The sequence below is a fragment of the Mustela nigripes genome, chromosome 4 (genome assembly GCF_022355385.1).
Source record: "Mustela nigripes isolate SB6536 chromosome 4, MUSNIG.SB6536, whole genome shotgun sequence".
In the NCBI taxonomy this organism is placed as follows: Eukaryota; Metazoa; Chordata; class Mammalia; order Carnivora; family Mustelidae; genus Mustela; species Mustela nigripes.
In genome coordinates this window covers 16942252-16961787 of record NC_081560.1, presented here as the reverse complement: position 1 = coordinate 16961787, position 19536 = coordinate 16942252, and the positions used below count along the sequence as shown (strand labels likewise).

At 36.5% G+C, this 19536-nt stretch overlaps 1 protein-coding gene across 1 annotated transcript in view; it reads right to left on the bottom strand.

Annotated features, from left to right (window-relative positions):
- The window catches only part of MTPN (myotrophin), a 55125-nt gene extending 36506 nt beyond the window's left edge, over positions 1-18619 (bottom strand). The window contains exon 1 of the mRNA XM_059396342.1: positions 18252-18619. Within this exon, the coding sequence (XP_059252325.1) occupies positions 18252-18323 (72 nt within the window). The 5' untranslated portion in view covers positions 18324-18619. The remainder of the gene's footprint in view (positions 1-18251) is intronic.
- Between the last annotated feature and the right edge of the window lie 917 nt (positions 18620-19536).

The window sequence follows — 19536 nt, the reverse complement described above, 5'->3', positions numbered from 1 at the left end:
AGTGCTTTACGCATACTTCCCATTTCTTCACACAGAATATGAAAGAAGTGTACACCATAACCAAGAGCTAATGAAAGTGCACTGTTTAGCATTTCATCAAGGGCATTCTGAAGGGAAACTGGCATATATTTAATTGTGCATGTGTTGGGGTAAATGAAGTTCACAATGACTAGCAGTCACGTAGTTTGGTGCTGCTGCCTTGATTTTAACAGTGGCTTTACTTACCTCTGCTTCTGCACCATCAGTAGAAGTGTCATCATAGTGAAGAGAGCAAAGAAAGTCTTAATATTCCTATGAAAATAATTCTGACCTCACGGATGTCTTGAAGAGGGTCCCAACCACCCCCACCCCCCGCCGCCAAGATCTATGAGAACTACAGTACTTTGAGAACTGCTGCTTTAGTGAAATAGAAGAAATGAATTCAAAATGAGAACACAAGATCAGGGAGTTTGGGCATCAAAGAATTAATGATGAAAAGCCAATTAAGTCCTTATTTAAGCAAATATGGTTAAAAACTAGATAATGCAGATGTTAGAAGTCTTAAGAGAGAAGATAGAATTTAACACACACATACAATCACACATTTATATAAAATAGAAAGTAGGTGAGGAAATAAAAATCGACTAGATTCTATCCAATTTGAGCCTTATAAATGACACAATCACAACTAAATACTGTACATGGAAGACTTTAAAATAAATGCTAGCATATCCTCCATGAAATACTATGCAGAATCATTTAAGATGAAAATAACATAGTTCTTGAATGCTTACCATGTGACCAGGCAATGTTACAAGTACATTCCAGGTATTAATTCACTTAACTATTACAAAAGCTTTAGGAAATTAGTACTACTATTCCCTTACAAGGAAACTGAGGAACAATGAAGGTAATCTGTACTGCTGACATGCGGGGATGACCATTTCTGTTGAGTGAATAAAGGAATGATCCTACTTACTTCAAAGCCTAGAAAAATATGTTTATCTATAATCATAAAAAATTTCAAAGAATATATACAATAAATTTATTAGTTGTCATCTTTAGAGACAAGGACCATGAGAATACTCTCATTTTCTGAATTATAATAATGTTATATTTTTTAAAATTTAAAAATCCATTACTTTTCTACTCAATTATAGCAACACAGATTTTTGTTTTGAAAAACAAAAACAAAAAAGGCTACTGCTTAGCAAAAATTTAGACTCAAACACTTTTTTTCTGATGAAATTTAAGTTCTGGTAGAACAACAACAAAAAAAGTATCTTTCAAGTCATGGAAGAAAAGGAAGCCAAGAAAATTAATTCCTATGACTAAAAAAAAAAAAAAAGCAAAATGAGAATAAGTTGAAACAAAATAAATTCAAAGTCTAAAAAGAAAATTTAAACTGATCAGTTATGTTAACAAATGTGAATAGGTTTAACTATCAAATTTAAACATGAAGAATGAATTTGGGTTTTGTTAAGTAACATTGGTAAAAGAAAAGCAAACAAAAATCCAATGAGAGACACACCTAAAAACAAAATACTGTGAGAAAATGTGAAAAATATAAACAAATGGGCAAAAATATATCAGGCACATATATCTAAAAAATTTCTGAGTAAGTACTACATGACAAAGTTGAATTCAAGGCAAAGAGTATATGTGAAAGAGATGTTCATTTTACATTTAAAAATTATGTATGTTAGTCATGAATCTACCAAAGAATAGCAAGAATCAACTGACAAAATGGCACCGTAGTGAGAGACCAATATAATATCAGGCTTCGGCAGGCAAGACTATAGAAGGCATGATTAACAATCAGTAAGACTGAATTAATACATACCGAATTTTTTTGAAATTCAAACTTTATGGAAACTACACCTTTAACTTACAATGATTAACAAAACTTGAATGTAATAGACTAAAGAAAACCTCAGTACCTCCTGAAGTTGAAAATCTTATAGAACCTATTCTCTAACCCCACTGCAATAAAACTATAAAGTAATACCAAAAACTTTAACATAAACACAAACCAGGACCAAAAAACACCAAAGGAAGAAGCAACAAAAATAACACGCAAAACATACCAATTTAGACACATAAAACATGCACATACACAATGGAACCAATAGTGAATGTCCTAAATTACTGATGAAGCAAAGAGCTCAATACCGGAAAATTACTGCTTTAAAAATAAAGATAAAAATATTAAATTACTATATTAAAGGTAAGAATATTACCTTTAGGCCCAAAACTGTGGAAAACCACAGCTTTTGTAAGAGTGTTAATATAAAGTTATAGGCTTTTTAAAATCTTAAATTTATTTTAATTCACATTAGACTTTGAAAACATTGTTTTGCCTAGATCTCGCAACAACAGAAGTTTTAAGTATACTAATTCTGGTAACTTTCCATATTAGCTAAAAGGTAATGACAATTTTTATAAACTTAAAAATCCATTAGAAAAACCTATACAGAAACATCATCCAATCCATCTTGCTTCCAAAGAAAATTAACCTCAGAATATCTGATTTCAAATTCAAAAATCTATTTTTCTAGTTTCATAAATATCAGTAGTAAAAGTGCATTTAAGAGTTTTCAATGCTTGAAAAAAAAACCCAGTATTTATAATGTATGTGTACACACACACACACACACACACACACACAGAGTCCACTATTTTAGAATAATTATCTAATTCTAGACAGGGAATAAATAATTATCCATAAATCTGGTCGAAAAATATCCTTATAAAAATGAGTATTTGGAATGAAAACAAGAATTAACAGCATACAGCACTTTTAGGACTAACTGCAGAGAATCTCCAAGTCTTATTTTAAAGAAGTCTTAATATTTTGAGTCAAAGTCTAGGAGCCAAAGGAGGTGCTGAATTCATCTTTCATTTTAAGCAAAACCAGCAAACAAATACCTGGCTTTGGTATTAATATGATGGTTTCTTCCTGAATAACAAATCATTAAAAAAAATAATGAGCAACGTTCTCTATCAAAGGTAAAGAAGTCTTATAATGATCTAAATAAATGATTTTTAAAAAAAGATTTCATTTATTTATTTGACAGACGGAGATCACAAGTAGGCAGAGAGGTAGGCAGAGGTGGGGGTGGGGAAGCAGGCTCCCTGCCGAGCAGAGAGCCCCACACAGGGCTTGATCCCAGGACCCCAAGATCATGACCCGAGCCAAAGGCTTCAACCCACTGAGCCACCCAGGCACCCCTAAATAAAGGACTTCTTACATGAGTAACTCAAAGTGGCCCGGCATCTATGTTTTGATCTCCTTATCTTTTGTGTTACACCTTAGAAACTAGTTAAAAGCACTGAAGAACCCTAATGTACTGGGTGACAAGAGTTAAATCCCAAGACAATACTGTAACTCCCCCTCACCATGATTCAGACCCCTCTTCTGCCAGTTTGCTAATGCCAACGTGAAGGGGAACTGGTTCACCTGGATTCTGTCTGTTAACACTTTATTTCCTGTCTAGATTTTGGATGCTCTTCTTTTCCTGCCATTTAGAGACTCAAATCTTGCCAGTGACTTTCAGCTCAAGCTGATAATCCTTAATCTGATCTTAATTTCATCTTCTGGAGAGAGAATAACTACAAGCTCTTTCTATATAAACTCTTATCATCACATGCACAGCTCTAGATCTTTTATAAGACGTTCAAATTTTTTTCATTCCCTAGTCATTTATCCAACAAATATTTATATGCTCCCACTAAGAGCGAGATATTACTCTACATGGTAGAAAAGTACAGAAGTGAACAAAAAGACACAAATTCATCAGGTCAAGTAACAGGTGTAATTTGCATAGCATGAGCTGGACTATGGTTACTGTGGTTCTATTGTCTTTTGACAATAGGTTTGTGTTAAGTCACTAAAAAAAAAATTGAAACTCCATTTCTCTACCCTGTCAGTCTTTAAAAAAAACAAAACAAAAAACTCCTGTTCATGACGTGGAATGAGAGTGGTTTATGAAATCAAACACCTAAAGACAAATCTTGGCTCTGCCATTTACTAGCTTGGTTAACCTGGGCATATTACTTAAATTTCTTCAATTCTCATTTACCTTATCTGTCAAAACAATCTTTCATGGTGTCTTTTTTAAACCAAATGTTATGAGAATTAAATAAGAAAATGCAGACAAAGCACTCTGCAAATAACTTAATATTACATGGTGGCTATTAGAGTATCATTATATTTATTTGTAACACAGGACAAGTATGAGGTCTTTGGTTTGCTTTGCTTTACCTATATTCTAGAAATATTGCCATTTTAATCACTTATATGGTCCAGAGAGTAATTTTTCTTCTGGTGGGTGCTAGTACTACCTCACTGTTAAGTATGTCTTCTGGAAGTTTAAGGCAAATAAGTGGCAAAAGGTAGGTACAAGAGTGAGTAAAAAAAATCACTTCAAGGGGCTTTGTGATATGAAGTGCTCTATCTCTATCATTCACAGTCTAAACAGAGAGTAGGTCCATTCACCTAGTCTAGTTCCCTTTGTATTTCTATTTTTCTGTATCTTCCTCTCACCAAATTTCCCCAGCTTTTTTTTTTAATATTCGCCTTATCTACTCTCCTAACAAAACGGTCTTAATATATAATAAAAACATATTTACAAATACATACATACTTTCAGTAATTTCAGACTGCCTATCTGTAATGGCAAAATCTTTAATTTTTATTAATTTTTTAAAATGGTTTCTATTAACATAGAATATATTATTTGCCCCAGGGTACAGATCTGTGAATCGTCAGGCTTACATACTTCACAGCACTCATCATATCACCTACCCTCCCCAATGTCCATATGTCCATAACCCAACAAATCTTTTTTTTTTTTTTTTAAAGATTTTACTTATTTATCTGAATGAGTGAGTGAGCACAAGGAGGGTGGGGTGGTCAAGTATTGCTGAGCAGGATGAGCCCAATGTGGGGCTTGATCCTAGGACCCTGGGATCATGTCCTGAGCTGAAGGCAGATGCTTGGACTGAGCCACCTAGGTGCCCCAATGGCAAAACCTTTTATATGCATTGCAGAAGTGTGGTTTGGGTGTGATGTTTACTAGATGCAGTACTTCCTGCAACACATTAGGTTCATTTGAATAATAAACATTCAGACTGGGATGGCATTCTTTACAGTATTTCCAAATAAAATGGTCATTTGACTGTTGCCGAGAACTCTTTTTAAGGACTTTTTTCAGGTGAAAATACACAGGTAATTTGCTTCCTTTGATCTCCAAGATACCTATGATGTTACTGCAATTGAGTTCCACCGGCATAAGAACATACTGTACTGTCACAAGAAACCAGTGTCCTCAAAAGCTAGTCAACAAAGAATAGACTAAATTAGCATATGTGTGACCATTTTGTAGCACAGCAGGTAAGTTAATACTGGACACCTGACTGACAGGAGAATGCAGTAAAACTATTAAATTTAACAAATTCTATATAGTTGAGTCAATGTACCCGGTAATTCAGTTACAGCTAAGTATTACCTTTCCTCACTCAGAGTTCAAAATTTCCTTAAGACTGTAGTATTAAGTATTTTCATAATGACAGAACCTTTTGAGAACTGGATGAATGCTATGGCCTCTTCTTTCCTACAACTGTCCCTCTGTCCTCTCTCCTGCCCCTCGAGGGTACAAATCCTTGCCTCAGGATACAACTTTGCCAAAAAAAATTATGCAATACTCCACTAGTGATATTAGTGGATAAAAAGTACCAGAGTTATAAATTACATAGCAGTGGATTCAAATGTATAATTTACCACTGAGAAGCAAAGAAAACAAAAAAGGTGGTATTCACAGGCAGACAGCACAGGAGAAAGGGAGATGGTCTGAGAAATATTTAATCACTTGCTCTTAATTCTACATATTTTCTACAGTTTTCAGTAAAGGTCTGCCATACCAAATGCATGAAACTTTCAATATTATAAATATGAACTCATTTCAAAGTAATGAACAGGAATAACACCCATAATAAGCATTCATTTAATGAGCACCTACTTAGTACATAAATAATAATGCATCCACAGAAAACATTTTAAATTGTTTTGAAGAACAATTTTTTTATTACTAGTTAAAATCCTTACTATGCTGATTCTGACCAAAATAATCACCTTCTAAAATCTACCAGGATTAGTCACCCCATACACAATCCGAACTGTGGGTTATTTTCACTGACAAAATTACTACAAATGGTAGTACTTTTACATATTTCAATGGTTAATGGATGGCTGAGAATCTGGCAAAAAATTTTTGAAAAATACTGTTCACAGAAAAAAACCACATATACCTTGTGTAAAGATGAGAACTACAAAATAAAACAAAGTTCTGTGTTTTTAAAATAGTTATGCAAATAACTATGATTTTCTGTCTCCAGGACTCTTAACTTAGGACTATTCAAGGTTCTGGAAGGATACATTCAAATTAGAGTTCGTTTTCATTAATTTACTTACTAGTATCACACAAAACTAATAAAAATCAAAATGTGAGCTGGAAAAAATTTTAAGTGCAAACATAATGCATGACTGTTTTTAAGTATTTTTTACCTAATAGAAGTTTTAAGCATCTACTTTTTTTTTTTTTAGCATCTACTTTTTTTAAAACAAAAAAGTTTTTAAACGAAAGCCCAGAGAGTTCAGAGCTCAAATCTTATGGTATAATCCCTCATCTGTATACTACACAGAACTTTCAACGTAAGGTTCATTTTTTTTTTCTTCAAGATGACTACTTCTGGCACTGAAATTAATTTTGTATAGCTGATTTACTTATTAAAAGCTCACTTGATTTTTCTTCTCTGGAAGATTTTAAAGCAATCAGTCACATTTAGAAATTTTCAGATGGAAATAGTGAAGTATTAAAATTCTTACTGGTGGTATAAAATTAAAATTTTAATTTAACAGAATGCATGCATTTATATGAAGACTACCAAAATTAAAAAAATCCATTCAAAATATTATGGTAGTACCTCAATTTAGAAAGCTTAGTGTGATAAAAAAATTAGCTTCATTTTCAAGAAACTAAGTCATGGCGTCACAGCTGGAATTTATTCCTAAAACCTTACGTAGGCTGGGAAATATCTTCGTGTCTGGATCCAATGGTTTACATTCCTAAAGTTTATATGTGCAAATAAAACCACAATAAGGAGAAAGAGGGAAAAGGGAAGGAAAAGAGGGGGCAAAAAAGAAGACAGAAGGGAAAAAGTAATTCAATTTCTAAAATTTTAAATATGATTTCTGCAGAAATCTGAGTGGGGAAGGGGGTATATATATTTTCTTAAGATTGTTTTTCTGTCGTGATCATGCATAAGTGACAACTTGATTCAATGTTTTATTCCTGACAGAACTGCTTGTTTCACTATTTTCCAATACTATCCCAGAAAATCTAAAGGTAAGACGATTTAACCTCAAAATTCACATTATTATTTTGCCTATAAGCATACAAACTAAAAAAAAAAAAATCTTCATAAGTTAATCATTTTAGTCAGGATGTGTTATGCTCCTCATTTACATTTACGTATTTTGAATAAAATGTGGGGACCCTCTATTTCCAATTGTGGGTGTTCTTTTCAGGTGTGAAAACTTGTATTTCTATTTATCAGTTTGAACTTGTATGTTCTTTTTGCTTATGCTATCTTTTGCTGGTTCTATCTCAACGCTTTACATATCATAATAATCTTCAATTTTTCCATCTATGTATTCCATTTGTAGTTCTGAAAATTTTCAGTGCAAATGATGAAAAAAGAATACTCTTTTAGAATGAGATCAAAACTTGTCCTTCCACTTATTAGCTGTAGGATTTCAGGCAAGTTACTTAATTTTCATTTCTCTACCTATAAAATGGAGATAAAGCCTACCTGGGCAGACACGGATTAAATAATATGCATTATCTACATGTATATTACCTTATTCTGTAGGACCATACCTGACACAAAGAAAACCCTTAAAGAGAAGGGATTCTGTTCCCATTATCTTCCATTTTGAGTCTGATGTTCTATAGCATTGATTCTCCTCTATACCGTAATCAAATATGACTTTTTCTTGGCTCTTATAGCAGTCTATTATTTTTATATGGTTGCATATTCCTTAACATTAACGTATTTGTATGTTTGCTTTCTAAGTTTTTATGTCATGTTTTAAGAAAGAAAATAATTTATTCAGAACCCATATAACTATCTTATTTATTGTTTGTCGTGTATGCCCTTTTAACTGAGCCTACTAAAGAAAATGGATCCTCAGAAACAATCACTGTATTCCTAGGCTTACTGAATACGGTGGCTGGTATTATAGGCGCCCAAATGATATGCTGAATGAATTATGAATGAACCAATGAAAACTGCAGTAACTAGCCTTCTCTTGAGATTCCACAGTTTGGAAATCAAGCAAGATCCAAGCTCAGTAAATGTGCAGGCATGAAGGAGGCTTCAAAACAAGAAATAAAACCAAAATCTGTCATAAGAAGCACCTGCGTAGAAGATACCACAACGGGCATAGGATGACTTCTGTTTTTGGAAACTGCATATTTTACTGCTGCTGCTACATTCTTTACAGTGCCAGTGTCTTTGTATCAGTTCCAGGAAAAAAGCATCCAATAAGGATTATGAATTTGGGGCCTATTTTCTAAGTGCAGGCAGGAAAAAGAAATTTATCTGTATTTTCTGGTTTTTGTTGTGGTAGGTCTTGCATTTCACCAAGATTCATACCATATAAGAGTGAACTCCTCAAACACAGGAAGGGCCTTCAAATTCTGGGAAGCCCCACTACAAACATTGTATCTTAAATCAAGATGTGAAATATTCAGGGGGAGGTGATCTCTGAGTTCTAAAGTTTGAGAAAAACTATTCAAACATCTAAATGGTAACAAATGAGCCACTCCCACATGGCACTTTTTTTTTCTTAACCAGTCATTAACACAAAACTCTTTTTGAATATTCAAAACTTGAAGACAAGAGCAAGACTTCCATAGAACAAGATTTGAATTTCTTAAACCACTATTTTTCTAATTCAAGTCCAGGGACTTGTCAGTCAAATCAGGAGCCTAGAGCTCTCCAGTTCAAGTAACTGCAGTATAGCAGAAACACCTCAAAGAAGTTCTGTGTTAGATACCACATTGGCATAAATGAGGAGTTAAGTGCACAAACAGGGAGTGCCATACAGAACAAGAACTTTTAAAAATAAGCAGAAATTTACTCTGCAGATAGGGTGGGGCAAAATAGAACACACCAACAGAGGCGGTAACTAGTATAAAGTACAAAATACTTTATTATAAAATACCATAGTTGGGGGGGGGGGGGAAGAAGCACCTATTCTGGTTCCAGAAAACTGCCATAAAGTCCTAATCCTAATTAGCAGTATGATCTGGGTCAAGACGTTTAATGACTTATTTTTTCTCATCTACAAAATAAGGGGGGAGGACTACATGATATTTACGTAGTTCTGCTTCTAAAAAAATTTATGGTTATTATTATGAGTAACAGTGGCTAACATTTCTTGGCTAACAATCACCGCATGCGAGGGAAAATGGCACACAGTCAACATATACCAAGCAGGTATTATTAATAGCCTCATTTTTCCCCAGCCGAGGAAACCCAGGTTCTGAGCGGGGAACTAATGTGCTCAACACAATCCAGTTAGTTAAGAGAGCCAGAGCCAAGAGGGTCTAATTCCAAAGCCATTATGGCTAACCCAACAATGAAATTTCAAATTCCCTAAGGAGACTGTTATTGCTTCTATTATACTACAGGTAAAGTGTTCATTATCTACAACCCCCTTTCTTTGATATCTAAATTTTTCAGAAGGTCAGGAATTTAGACCTAAGTATCAAAGTATTCATTATCTTGTATTATGAAATAGAAATCTTTCCAAAATATATCCTACACATCTCTGACTTTTTAAATAAGAGAAAAGTAGACTAATTTTAAACTCTTCTTGAAGCTCAATGTTATATCCATACATATTAATCACTGGATGGGCCTCTAGAACTTTAAGGTCACATGACTCTTTGCTCTTTGATTTTCTAGGGTAAGCTTATGTTTGCTTCCTCTTTCATTGCTTTCAATAATCACAGCTCCTCTCCACTGTTGGTAGTGTTCTGTGGACCACCCCCCCACAAAAAAATCAAGCTTCCAAGCTATCAAAACTATTAATATAGTAAAGATATAGCTGCAAAAAAATTAATTCTTGTCTTCTCATTACAAGGTGGCCTTTGTTATGGTACCTAGAGTAATTCTTAAAATTATCAACTCAGCTATGATCAGATTACCTCAACACAACTTCACTACTTCAAATACTTGATACAGAATATTCCCACACTGTACTATATTCTCTGATCCTACCTAAAGGATTATGTTGGATTATGTTCTTCAGATTAGATGGTGTCAACATGCAAGAAAAAAATGTATAATGCTTATGGAGACATAAGGGTTAAACTTGAGGTAGTTCCAAAAATGCTCATATTTTCCCTAAGACAACAGAAAAAAGGAAAAAAAATCTTAAAGGAACACTCATGCAAAAATTCTAAAGAGAATATAAGAGAAAAATGGCTCTATTCCATGCTAAAATATATTATGAAGCTACAGTAATTAAAACAATTTAGTATAGATAGAACCAGAGCAAGAAATTCAAGCACAGAATTCTGCCAGTGATGAAGATAATAGTTTAGATTAGTAAGGAAAGAAGAATAAATGGTATACACAATAAATGGTATGGAAACAAACTGTTATAAAAACAAACACTTCAAAGTAAATAGCAGAAGGATCAAATGCCTAAAATACCAAAAAAAGAAAAAAAGAAGTTTTAGAAGACCAAATTTATCTATAATCTTACAGAGAAGAAAGATGTCTCTGTAAGTAGGAGACAATATTCAAGTCACAAAAGGGGAAAGAGTGATATATTTACCACATAAAAATTAAGGACTGTTATAGAACAACAACAAAATAAATGAAGTCAAGAGATAAAATGGAAAAAAAAATTTACGAAGTATGGGACAAAATGAACTTTCTTAATTTATAAAGGGCTCATGCAAATCAATAAAAAACAGACCAACTACCTAATAGAAAAATGAACAAAAGATATGAACAAAAAATTTGGGGGAAAGAACACAAATGCTAATAAAGTTTTGATGTTTGATTTCCTCATTAAAAATGGAATTGGAAGCAACTTATTCAAATAGCAAAAACTAAAAGTGTGATGATGCCCAGTGCTGCTGATATTGTCAGGGAATAATAGGTCTAATGTGCTTACTGATATGTGCCTAAGTTTATAAAACTTTATTGGGAGAGTAATACAGATACAACCTGAAAACTGCCAAGGTATGTATACAAAGGTAATCATGATAGCACTGTTTAATTACAAAAATAAGCTGGAAAAAACATTTATCATAGAACACTAGTCAAATATATTTCTTAAAGGTTTATTTATTTATTTATTTATTTGACAGACAGAAATCACAAGTAGGCAGAGAGAGAGAAGAGGAAGCAGGCTCCCCACTGAGCAGAGAACCCAATGCAGGGCTCGATTCCAGGACCCTGGAATCATGACCCGAGCCTAAGGCAGAGGCTTTAACCCACTGAGCCACCCAGGCGCCCCAGAACACTAGTCAAATAAATTACGGTATATCCATAAAATAGAATACTATGCCCCAGTGAACAAAAGGGGGGGTAAAATGAGTAAATTTCACTGTGGAACTTAAGATAAATTATCAAGGAATTTAAAAACGCAAGTGTAGACGTATGTACAGAATTGTTTTTAAGTGGGGAAGTACACGAGTAACTGAATTTCCAGTGTTTTTCTGAAATTACGTGAAACTGTTGGTTTACTTTGTTCACAGAGACCAGAGAAGGAAGTCATAGCTGCTGCATCTTTTAATCTGCTCCTGAATTAATTAATTAATTTAAAAGATTAATTGATTTTTAAAATTGAAAGGAATTATCTAGGTAGTAGAATAATGGGGCAAGTTTTGTCTTTTTAATGCTTTTCTGTCTTAAAAATACCTAATACAACCTATATTTAAGAAACTACTTGGGCAGGGGAAATGGGCAATGGGACACTTAGCTTCAATGTATTATATTCAGTGCAGTGTTATCTTTTACATAGTAAAAGCTTATATTTTTGTAATCAAATCAGCTTTAATATATTATACTTTTAACTGCCTGCACTAGTGTAAGGGCAATGTCTACAATTTCAAACCAAACACTATATATCAGAGTGAACATTACCCTTCCAATATAAAAAGATCTTCTTTTACATTCAAAAAAAGCCTAACAGACAGAAAAGTGTATCTACGCTAAATTTTCTCTATCTTCTGAGGGCACCTATATTTATTTATACAAGCTGATATATCTGCTTTCTGACTGAGTCACTAGCCCTGATGTAGAAAGGGCAGAATACAGGGACAAATCTTTATAAGAAAGAAGCCGGTAATCTAAAAAAGGAATGGAAAAACTGGAAACTGCCTAAAATGAATAAATGCAAGACAGATTAAATTAAGACTGCTTTTAAATCGCCTATTTTATTAGGAAAGTGAAAAGCGATCCAAATAAGTCTTGCAATTTCTAAAGATTAGAGTTGATACTTTTCTCAGGTTCAAGAGATCCTATCCTTTCAAAGGGTGCACAATTGTGGCTTTTCAAACCTATCAGAGTGTCAAAGGCAGATGTAATTAGAATGGGGGCTGGAGAGGGAAAGGAAACCATAGAGAAAGGGAAGTTAGAGACCTGATGTATAGTATTTCACAGCAAGTGAAACAGAAGCACATGTAAACAAGAGAGTACATACATCAGACCTACTGGAGGTTATAAGGGCCCATTAATACAACTCACAAACGTTCACCCCTAGGATAGTTGGATCTTCAAACTCTACCACAAAGTTCACCTCTAAGTAGTCTCAGTGGATAATTACCATCCTGCTGTGATTATTTTTAAGACTTGCATAAAACAGTACCCCCTGAATTACATAGCATTCTTGAGAAATGAAGGTCAATGGTATGCTGAAGTATATAGCAAGGAGCTATGAAGTCAGAGTTCAAATCTCGGCTTCACTACTCAAGAGCTTTATGACCTTAGGCAAGCTAACTTAATCTTTGCTTCAGTCTCTTAATCTCTAAAATGGGGGTTTAACAACATTAACTATGCTCATGGGTTGATATAAGTAAATGAAATTATATTTATACATGGCATGACAGTGCTCAAATAAAATTTTAAGAACATACTTTTTGAAAAAAAAAAGTGCTATTTGTTAATTGAAACCATTCTGAATAAAGATCTCAATACTTTACTTTGTTTCTTAATGCAGACATAATTTAACCCTTTCTGCACTGCACAGGGTCATCACTAGGAATATAAATTGTAAGATTGTCTGACTACAGGGGCACCTGGCTGGCTCGGTCAGTAGAGTGTGCAACTCTCTGAATCAGGGTTGTGGTTCAAGCTTCACACTGGGTGTAGGTATTTAAAAACAAAACAAAACCTTAAGAAAAAAAAAAAAAAAAGAACATGTGACTATAAATACAAAAGTTTCCACAAGCTATCAAATAATCAGTCTCTTCAGAGAGTACCTTGAGCAAAGAGAGCCTCTGAGGAGATTTAAAGTTTATAAGAGATGCTGTCTTTATGCTATTTCTATATTGTTACAGCTAAAAATCTCAAAAATTATAGCCATTTTTCCTATGTCTTTATTCATAATCAGAGATGACGTGCTGTGTCTCCTTCTTGCAAGCCCCTTTCTTTTTCTTAAGGTGCGGATGCTAAGCTACTCTGAGCTAAGAAACCAGATAACCATTTCAAGGCGGACTGATACAGTAAAAAAAAATACGGGTGGTAGATTCAGACAGCTCTATATTTAAATCCTTATGCTACTGACTTTGTGACCTTGTTAAGTTGCTTAGTTTCTCTAAGTTTCAATTTCCTCATCCTTAAAATGGGAATACTATTAGCTATATTGAAATGCTGGGGTAAAAAGTAAAAGAAAACTTAGGTAAAGATCGTGCAGAGTGTCTTCTCGTACCCGGCAATATAAATCACTGTTAATGGTAATCTTTATTATACAGCTAATGAAGTATATTGAAACTGTAGCTAAGTCAAGAATAAAAAGAATTTCTTGGAACATATGCTTTTAATGTGTGAAATTCCTTGGCACTGTACTAGAGATACAAAGATGAAAAAGAATATAGTATCGAAACTCCAGAGGCTCAGAGCCTAATTAAAGACAGACATGTAAACAAAGTCACAGCAATTTGATAAGTCAAACAGTAAAAGAAGCAGTGCACCATCTTAAGTCAATTTTTTTTTTTTTTTTCCTGGAAGAAGTGGAATTTAAGCTCAGAGGATAAACAGGGGATAACCAGGTTGGGGGTTAGGGACTGAGGTGCACAGACTTGGTTCGGGAGGATAAAAAGAGCCCATGTAAAGATATACAAGTAAGAAACAGCCTGGCACAGCCTGGAGCGGAGCGTTTGTAGAGAGAAGAGTTTAGAAAGGTAGGCATGGGCCAGATCATAATGGCCTAATCCTCCAAACCAAGCAGTAACTGGCCCTTTTTAAAATTAATTAATGGGAAAAAATAATAATGGGGAATCACAAAGTATTTTAAGGACAGTGGAGGAGGTTGGCTGAAAAAGATAACATGGTCAGAATTCACAATACAGAGAGATCTCCCCAACTAAGATGTGCAAACTGACCAGGAAAGAGAGGACTACCAAAGTCAAGGAAAATACAGTTCAGGTGGGAAAGATGCAGCAATTAATCACAAGTAGTAGTGATAAGAATGAGTAAAGAGAGAGATGAAGTGGGTAGTCTTGACAACACTGAGTAGTTGGGGAAAATCCCCCAATTTCTCATTTGGTCAAATTGCTGGGTCAGGAGGTCATTAGTCAAAATGGAGACAACAAAAATGAAAAAGTTTCTGAGAAGACAGTGTGGGCTCAATCTGGATTTTATGTGAACAAAGGCGTCCATTTGGCAGATGGGAGCTCAGGTGAAAGCAGAATTAACTGCGACAGAAGAAATGGACAGAGAGATAGAAATGCAGATGAGGCAAAGGTAACGTCACCCAGAAGTACAGAGACTGAGGATGGGGCTACGAGTATGTATTACTGCTGCTCATGAAGATCTCACTCTCTGGCTTTCGCTCGTTTACCAACTGGACAAACTGAATTTTATGTAAGTGAGATGTTACTTATCGTTTTCATACTTCTTTAAAAGCATGAAAATTGCCCCCTACAAGTCTGCTGAATGTAGATGCTTAAGTCTACTGAGCACCGTGTCCAGCTTCTTCACTATCGGGTCAGGCCTAGCAGAGTGCTTGGGACCTGCAAGATGCCTAATAAAAATGAATTAACTAACCGACTGTGGTCTTTAGGTCAATTCAAGAAGCCAAAGTGTCTTAGATACTGCTTTTAATGTTCTAGATGAACATTTAATACAGATTAACCTAAAATTTTCTTTATATGCTGCTTTTTACATTTAATAACATAGATTTTTCAATGATCTGGAGACTCTGAATTTACTTTTCAGAGTTAAGAACTCACTCAAAACCAGTAATTTATGCCTATCCTTATTTCCGATTTCTGTATAGAAGTCAATAGCAGGTAGAAAAGTAAGATTATTGGTTTTTTTAAAAAAAGATTTTATTTATTTGAGAGAGAGAGAGAGAGAAAGCACAAGCCGGGGGAGTGGGAGAGGGAGAAGCAGGCTCTGGGAGCTTGATGCGGAACTCGATCCCAGCACCGAGATCATGACCTGAGCCGAAGGCAGCGGCCCAACCCACCGAGCCACCCAGGCGCCCCTAACATATTAGTTTTAAAAAGGGAAAATACTAAAATACTTCACCTATGGGTCCATTCTTATGTATTAACAATGTGAGAGATCTTCATAGGAGTACTGAGGAGAATATTTTTAAAGACTCACCACTTAGAAGGAAAATTAGATGAGTCCAAACTTCCTTTATGTACTTTGTCTACATACTTTTACTCAGATAAATGCACATTACATAAACTCAGTATCATAATGAGTGTTCATAAATTGGTAGATGAAAAGGATGAGGCAATGAATAAGCAGGGAAGATGGCTGCTGAGCAGAAGAAACTATGTTATAAGCACTTGAGAGTATGAATAGCACTGTAAGGGAACTCAATCAGTAAATACTGGAGTGGTGGGTTTTGGCGATTTTGGGTTTTGGGGGTATTTTTCACTAACAAAAGATATTTTAAGAGACTCGAGATACTCAATAAAACTAAGGAAAAAGCTCATTGTTCACAGGATTACATTATAGTCAAACTTTTGAGATAAGCCAGTTCTTAATACTTCCTTTTGCTTTTCTTTGAATGCCTAGCCTCCCTCTCATGCATCTCTCTTTTGATGAGAATAGGCAGTAGGATAGTATAGGGAAAGAACAAAATCAAACTGAACATAATGACCTGATTTTGATACTCTTAAAAAAAATTGGGTAATGTTCTACTAGAATCTTGATATCAAATACTTTCACAATTACAGTTTATATTGGGAGAGACTGCATGGAGCAGTTAAAAGAGCCTAAGTTTTGGAGTCAGCAGTTCTGGCTTCATTATCTGTTATCTCTATATAATATATATATGTTGGATTTTTAAGTACCCTGCATCTCAGTACTCCTATCTGTAAAATGGGATTAATAAAAGGACTTTCACAAGACTCACAAGGATGATATAAAATAATGGATCAGGAAGACACCACATAAATGGTATTGTTTTGTAGCTGTAAGCTCCATTAATATTTACCAACTTTTCATATTTCAGGTATATCAAATAACCTAGCTTCTTCCATAACAGAAAAACAAAAGCCCACTTGATTCCAGAGTACCACAGTGTCCCATCACTGGAAAGTGTACCATGGATAAAAGTACCCCAGTCATGTTTTCCTTTCAGTCTTACACTGAAACATCCAGTAAGTCAGGTTTCAGACTGCCACTACCTGAGAAGGCAGCAAATGGTGTCCTATGAATCCATTGCAAATAACAACAAAAATACATATTCTGCATGCAAAAGTCTAAACTGTAATGGTATTAAATGAGTAAAAACTAGCAGTGGTTTGCCTTGCACAATCCTGCAAGTTTTAAGAAACACTGCTTCTGCTTAGTTCCTTCCTAACACAGATCTCTGAAGCAAAAACAACATACCAGTGGTCATACCCTTTGAAGAACTAAAATCCAGATCCAATTCTCACTTTTTAAGAAGATGAGCAAGATGTCCTCCTTGGTTATGTCATAAAATTATATTTTTCAGAAGACACCCTCCATGGTTACGTCATAAGGTTATACTTTCGTTTTGGGAGATCTGTTTTTACATTACCATCGTATTATAATCGCAGGTCAGTTCTCTAACGATTACAAAAGGCACAGTTTCAGGGTCCAGAGGCAGGTCAGCGTGGGACTCTAAGCTTACCACTCCACCACAAAGCAGAGTCAACTTTCTATTCTGAGTTTAGGTTTGAGATGAGCTTTCTTCATCACGATTTTACCCCTAAACACACTGTGACTACACTGCATACTATCTATTACACGTTTGAGCATTTCAGGTGGGATCGAGGATAAACATGGAGTAACTGAAGTCAACCTGCTTGTCTGAAAACTAGTCTGATTATCTGAAACACTGCCAGGTGCTGACTGACAACCTCACCACTTGAAGCAAATACCTGTCCGCTGTAGTGTGGGAGAGGAAAAAGGCCACACCCAAAGTTAAGACTTCACAGTGAAGTGATACCGAATTTCAAAATTTCAACCATTGCTATTTTCGGCACTCTTTTCCAGGGTCAATGAATACTTCAAATTCTCAACAGGTTCAAAGTTCAAGAAAACGTTCCTCTGATTCTAATCACTGAGGTTACTTCATTCAGCAACCGGCAGGTCCAAGATGGAGAATTACCTCCATTCAAAGAAAGATTGAAGTAACTCCGCCATAGAAGACGACCAAACTCAAATGACCAGGGCTCAGAAGCGACCCTCAAAGAGGGTTACCCCTCCTCCCCTCCCCCAGGGAGCAGGCGGACAAGAAGAGTCTGACCGTATCACACCAACCAGTTACCTGACAGAACGCGACCGTGGTATCCGGACCCTTGCTTCAGTTCAGACGCTCCCAGGCTCCCCTCTCTCCTCGGGGCCACCTCCATCCAGGCTGTCTCTCCCCCCCCCACCCCCACCCCCACCCCCGCCAGCCCAGCTCCCGTCCGCTTCCAGAGCCTCATCGGCATCCCACCTCCGTGTTCTCGCGCACTCCACTCGTCGCCGCTTACCTTGGCCACATAGTCTTTCACCTCATCCAAGTCTCCGTTTTTCAGGGCCCACATGAACTCCTTGTCGCACATCACTGCAGCGGGGCGGGCCGCCTGGCCGGGCAGAAGACGAGGAGGCGGTGGTAGCAGCAAGCGGATACCGCGGGGCGAGAGGGAGACAGGGCCGCGCGGAGCTGGAGAGGGGAAGAGAAGGCGGGGAAGGCTGCCAGGCGGGCGAGGCAGTTGGCCGCGGCGACCGCTGGGCGGGAGAAAGAAAGTTCTTTTGCGGCCACCCGGCCCAGCAGAGCAGGTTCCGCCTGGCCGAAGAGAAGCAGGAGCGTTTGCACTTCCGGTTCACTCCCAGCTAGGATCCTCCCCCAACTTCCTCTTCCTCTTCCCTTGGGCGGAACACCCCGCTCGGGACCCCGCCCTGACGGCCCGCGGCGGAGCGCTCCACGGGCGCAGGCGCAGTGGCGAGGCAGGCTGAGGGACCGGGTCCGGGGGGAGTGGGCGGGACTGAGAGGCCAGTGAAGCGAGTCCGTGGGCTGCAAGGGCCCAGGGCGGAGGCCCAGTTAGGCTATTTCAGGTAGAACCAGGATGTGTTTTGCAGACCACACACGTGGGGAAAAACTTTTTTTTAAAACACAGCCTTGGAGGGCACCTTGCTCACATTCTAATTGTCCAGTAGGAATGTTCGATTTGAATTCCTTTCTCTTTTCGTTCCCTCCTTTACCTTTTTTTTTTTTTTTTTTAACCCTTCTCTCTCTTACCCTCTTTCCTTCCTTTTCTGTTACTTCTCTTTCTTCTTACACTATCAGGCATCCCTGGGCTCCTCCTCCATGCTAGACTCTGTTAGCCACCGAGGGTATAGTAAGAAAGATGGATAAAACAATGTCTGCCGTCAAAGACCTCTTCAATACTTAAGATAACCGGGTGAATTCAGTAAAATAACCATGTATGATGTTGTTTGGAGCGAGAAAACTTCAGTGTGTGGTGGGGGAAAATTTTTACTCCTCTCCCAGACTAACGAATTTCGTCCAGGACTAGGAATTCAGCTTGATGCCGTAGGATAAAGCAAACCCAACTGTACAATTTGCGTTTTTATTTATTTTTTTTTATTTTCTGTTTGTTCGTTTGCTTTTTAATGGGTTGAAGCTTCAGGGCTATTCTCGTGAAGCCAGTTCTACGCTTCTTAGAGTTTGGGTGTGTTTTACCTTAGGGCACAGCCTCTAGGTGAATTGCTTCTTAGAGTTTGGGTGTGTTTTACCTTAGGGCACAGCCTCTAGGTGAATTGTGCCCAACCCTA